The 5472-nt window shown below is 51.7% G+C and overlaps 1 protein-coding gene across 1 annotated transcript; it reads left to right on the top strand.

Moving 5' to 3' along the window:
* Positions 1 to 3135: 3135 nt before the first annotated feature.
* LOC311367949 (ubiquitin carboxyl-terminal hydrolase 29-like) lies at positions 3136 to 4710 on the top strand (the record flags this gene model as incomplete). The annotated part of the gene is made up of 4 exons (XM_084486819.1): positions 3136 to 3183; positions 4216 to 4288; positions 4403 to 4538; positions 4653 to 4710. 4 exons carry the CDS (start codon positions 3136 to 3138, stop codon positions 4708 to 4710), a joined length of 315 nt encoding a protein of 104 aa, XP_084342945.1.
* Positions 4711 to 5472: the final 762 nt, after the last annotated feature.

The raw sequence follows: 5472 nt of genomic DNA, 5'->3' as shown, positions 1-5472 counted from the left end.
TCCCCTCTTCTCCTGTCTCCCCCACTACATCTCTCCCCTCTTCCTGTGTCTCCCCCACTACATCTCTCCCCTCTTCCTGTGTCTCCCCCACTACATCCCTCCCTGTTTCTCATCGCCCCGCCTCTCTCTTCCCGTCCCCATCTTCTCCTGTCTCCACTGCCACATCCTTCCCAGTTCTGTTCCCTGCTCCTGTTCTTCTGTCCTCTGGTATCTCCCCAATAACTGTGTCTCCTTCTCCCTCCCTCCCCTCCTCTCCCTCTCCAACAGGAATCCTGAATCTTCCAGATGTCATCACCCCCAGCAGCAGCAGCGATGTCTCCTCCCCACCAGTCTTCTCATCTCTGCAGCGGTACGTCACTGGGACAGGCTTTAGACATCAAATAGAAACCGATGAATGAGTGAATCCATTTTGCTAACAGGTGACGTTACTTTCCTCCTCATGGCTGTGTTTCCCTCTCTGTCCCCCTGGTCCCTGTGTGGTGCAGTCAGCCTCAGCGGGCCGAGAGCAGCCAGGTGCGGGCCTCCTCTGGAAGGAGAAAGACCCAGCAACGCCAGCAGGCCCGAGGGTAAGATACAGGAAGGACATCTCTGAAGCTGCTTCTTTAGAGAATAAACATGAATACAAGCAGCCTCTGTTTGGGGCCGCTGATGCCTTCACCTTATAGTCCATAGTTGAAGGGGTTCTGGTTATATTTGTAGAGATTTACACTTCCAGCACATTGGTTGTCTCTTCTTTAAAACCTAATATTCCCTACTATATCCTACAGGCTGGTACATTGACTAATGATGTGGATGTGTTTTCTCCAGGCTGCCCAACATTGGCAACAGCTGCTTCCTGAACGCGGCCCTGCAGTGTCTCTACAGCCTGCCCTGCTTCTGCAGGGACATCACGGGGCAGGAGGACCTCTGGAGCCCCCGGGGAAGAACCACACTGAAGCTGCTGAGGTAGAGAACCAGACCCTTAGCCCTCATACTAGAGAACCAGACCCTTAGCCCTCATACTAGAGAACCAGACCCATAGCCCTCACACTAGAGAACCAGACCCTTAGCCCTCATACTAGAGAACCAGACCCATAGCCCTCACACTAGAGAACCAGACCCTTAGCCCTCACACTAGAGGACCAGACCCTTAGCCCTCACACTAGGGGACCAGACCCTTAGCCCTCACTCTAGAGAACCAGACCCATAGCCCTCACACTAGAGAACCAGACGTTTAGCCCTCACACTAGAAGAGATCCAGACCCTTAGCCCTCACACTAGAGGACCAGACCCTTAGCCCTCACACTAGAAGAGATCCAGACCCTTAGCCCTCACACTAGAGAACCAGACCCTTAGCCCTCACACTAGAGGACCAGACCCTTAGCCCTCACACTAGAGGACCAGACCCTTAGCCCTCACACTAGAGGACCAGACCCTTAGCCCTCACACTAGAGAACCAGACCCTTAGCCCTCACACTAGAGAACCAGACCCTTAGCCCTCACACTAGAAGAGATCAAGACCCTTAGCCCTCACACACTACAGTACAGCTTGGACGATTTACTGTCAAATTGAATGCTCCACTGTACAATATTAAGTATACTCAATGCCCTTGGTCTTCGTATGCTGTTCTCCAGGTCCTTGGGGGAGCTCTATAAATCCCAGCAGGGTAAGGGCTCCTACAAAGGCAAGCGCCGTCTCCTGTGGTCCATCAAGAGCAGTCTGGCTGAGTTCAACGAGGAGTACAAGCATTGCTCTGAGCAGGTACAGCCGATGACTCCTTATCTCTTGGCTAATGCAGCGGTTGAGAAGTGAACACATGTCAACTGAAGTTGTGGTTTCTGACAGGATGCTCATGAGTTCCTGCTCCTCCTCTTCATGAAGATGAAGATGGAAGGTGAGACCCTGCAGGAGACCTCCACGTCACCCAGCTACATCTGCCCCGTCCAGAACTTTGAGTTCAGACTGCAGTGTGTCCGCACCTGCCTCAGGTAACGCTCGACTCCGTTGAATGGATTATTCATGTCACATAGTACCACTCTAGTGCCTCCGTCGTTCAATGATGGAAATCAGAGTCAATCACTGCTCCACTTTTGGCATCATGATGTGGTCTGCTGTGTTGTAACGGTTTAAGATGTTCTGATCTCTGCCCGTCTTAAAGCTGTGGAGACGAGGTCTTCCAGGAGGAGGAGCAGAACCACCTGTCCTTGGACCTCCAGCCGTCGTTGACAGCCGGCCTCCAACTCTACTTCAAAGTCAGTACACCGTTGTGTTTAGGGCTGGAAATCGGAGCCTAAAAATAAAATCGGAGCCTGTAAAAAAAAAAGAAGTAGCTTTATAGATGCGTGTGTCGTTGTGAGATGCTTCATTAGATGCGTCAACAAAGTCTTCGCTCCGGGACATAATGTACACTTTACATGCATGTTCTTGCCTTTGACCTCAATGAATTAGTGCTTATATCTCCACCTTGAAAATGCCAACTTTTCGTCGGATTGCTCCGGACTTGCCATTTGCTACTGCTTCATCGAATCTGTTTGGTGTTCGTGTGTGCGTGCGTGTGCGTGTGGCACGCGTATCCTGGCGTGTGTGTAAAAACACTGGCTCCGATTGGTTACCATGAAACATGACTCTGCCTTAGCCAATAATAATCGCTTATCCATTACGCTGGGCCACTGATACTCACGCAGCACTTTCCCTCAGCCTTCAGAGTTGGAGTGCACCTGCCGGCAGTGCTCCGGACGCCAGGCATCAGTGGTTCGGCATTTCCTCACTCTGCCAAGGTGAGCCCTGAACCGGAGTCTGTTGTCTCCCATGTTGCCTTGAAGCAGCCTTTTCATACGTGCGGGCGCGTGTGTGCATGCAGCCCTCTGACGATGAACCGTGTGTGTGTGTGTGTCCACAGAGTGTTACTGCTCCACGTGAAGCGCTTCCACCATGACGGGGCGCGGTTGAGGAAGGTGACGGATGCCGTCAGCGTTCCTCCGTGGCTGTCTCTGGCCTCCCTCGTCGGAGAGCAGGGTGCTGCAGCTGGGATGGACCCATTGAGGTAAGAGATGAGGAAAGCCTTAAACACTAAACACTAAATCATTTTAGTGTTTCACTTATGATCCTCAATATCCAATTAATCATGATGAATGGAATGTGTTGTAGAGCAAGTGATGGAGAGTGGGACATCGCACCTGGAGCCAAACCAAGTGCAAACACGGGTAAGAAAAGAGAGATTGAGATCTCATGCCTCACCGCTTGGGTTTGTCAGTTGTGTACAAAACATGATTGTTGGTATGTTTCTCAGCAGCAGTGGATCATCTTGACAGTGCAGGAGACAGGGACAGAGATCTTCAGGAAGGGCATGTGGTGAGAGGGGGCAGAGGGAGAGCTGTAGTACAAAGTGGGACAGAACATGGACAGATTCAAGTGAGGATGTAACAGAGAAGCTTGAAGCGTTTTTACACTGCCAAATATGCCTGTCCTAATTGAAACCTTTTCCCGGCATGGTCTGCGAGTTGACAGTGACCGAGGTAATATACAGTCTTGATTTCACACCCCAATGTCACCTCTGGAACCCTACACATATTGGGGGTTCCAGTTTCATGTAAATGCAATTAGACGACATTGCGGTACTAGGGGCAGGACCTGGGTAGAGGTGTTGCTGCGTTGTCTCTACAACAGAGACAACGCAGCAAAATCAACATGAGTAGTTCTACCTGGAGAGACGGTGAAATCGGCGAGCTGCTGACCATCATGGGAGGGAAGGTGGTCGCAATTAACGAAGACTGAGAAAGATGGTACGATCTACGAAAGAAGCAAAGGAACTTTCCTTACCAGGCTTTCGTCAGGATAACAAACATGTGGTCAGCAAAATGGAGAATGTGTTGCCGTTTTTGCACTAGTAAATAGTTAATGGCGTTTGTAGCCTACACTCTATGTATTCTTCTCATTCTTGCATGCGAGTGGCTTGAATAACAAAAGAAAACGAAACATTGGGAGTATGCAAATTATTGGAAAGAGGTCTCCGTGCGTAGTCCCGCCTGCTCCAATGAACCCAGGAAGCCGGCTCCTTGACCAAGGGGGAATACACCCCTTCGGTTTCACACAGGCAAGACAGTGAAATTGCAACATCTGCCAAGCAGCGACCGTATCTGCTTGGCAGTGTAAAAATGCCCTCTGGTTCATCATGTGTTTAGGTAGAGTAGGGTAAGTGTTAGGTTCTCTGACAAATGAATCCTGTTTCTCTACAGAAGGACCACAGCAACCAGAGCGCCTACCGTCTGTCAGGGATGGTCTCTCACCTCGGGGAGAGCATCGACACCGGTAACTGAAGCTTTCATAGTGAAGAATGTACATCTGTACCTGGCACATGCGTTAGACACTAGACCCGTCCCGCGCTGGGAGACAGTGAGGTAATGGATGTCTTGTGTCCCCCAGGTCACTACATCAGTGACGTCGCTGCAGAGGACGGCGCCGGATGGTTCACCCTCAACGACGCCTGCGTGACGCCTGCGGAGTCGCTGGTCCTGAGGACCAGAGAGAAGACTGCCTACATTTTGTTCTACGTCCTCAGGTGATACTTTAAACGTTACTCTCTACAACAGCCAATGCAACTTTTTAAACTCAAAGTGTGTTTTACTCACTGAACTTACTGAAAGACTGACTCCTTATTGTCTTATTCCACCAGCGGAGCAGAAGAGGGAGACCAGGAGCCGTCTGGAGCCCAGAGAGACGGAGACCTGTGAGGCCCAGGAGAGCGTCTGATTGGTGGAGCCTCTACAGCCCCCTCTAGGGGCCACGCCCTGCGGCCCCCCTCTACAGCCCCCTCTAGGGGCCCTAAGCCCCCCTCTACAGCCCCCTCTAGGGGCCACGCCCTGCGGCCCCCCTCTACAGCCCCCTCTAGGGGCCCTCAGCCCCCCTCTACGGCCCCCTCTAGGGGCCCTCAGCCCCCCTCTACAGCCCCCTCTACAGCCCCCTCTAGGGGCCCTCAGCCCCCCTCTACGGCCCCCTCTAGGGGCCCTCAGCCCCCCTCTACAGCCCCCTCTAGGGGCCCTCAGCCCCCCTCTACGGCCCCCTCTAGGGGCCCTCAGCCCCCCTCTACAGCCCCCTCTAGGGGCCCTCAGCCCCCCTCTACGGCCCCCTCTAGGGGCCCTCAGCCCCCCTCTAGGGGCCCTCAGCCCCCCTCTACAGCCCCCTCTAGGGGCCCTCAGCCCCCCTCTACAGCCCCCTCTAGGGGCCCTCAGCCCCCCTCTGTGGACGCTAAGGCTGATCATAATGAGGATCACATTATTATTTTGTATAATAATAATAATAATAATAATGAGGAGCACATTATTACAATGTATAATAATAATAATATTATTATTATCAGGGATGGGCATCTTAAGATATTTTCTTGATCTATCATCGATAAAAATGACCAATCAATTATCGATTGAATCGTTATCTTTCTATAGGCTATTTAAAAGATTTCCGGTGGTAGACAATTCTAAATACTGCATGTTTTT

The sequence above is a fragment of the Micromesistius poutassou genome, assembly GCF_964030765.1.
Source record: "Micromesistius poutassou genome assembly, chromosome: 22".
Classification (NCBI taxonomy): Eukaryota; Metazoa; Chordata; class Actinopteri; order Gadiformes; family Gadidae; genus Micromesistius; species Micromesistius poutassou.
The sequence above is the reverse complement of the archived record's forward strand: the minus strand, read 5'-3'. Positions and strand labels throughout refer to the sequence as shown.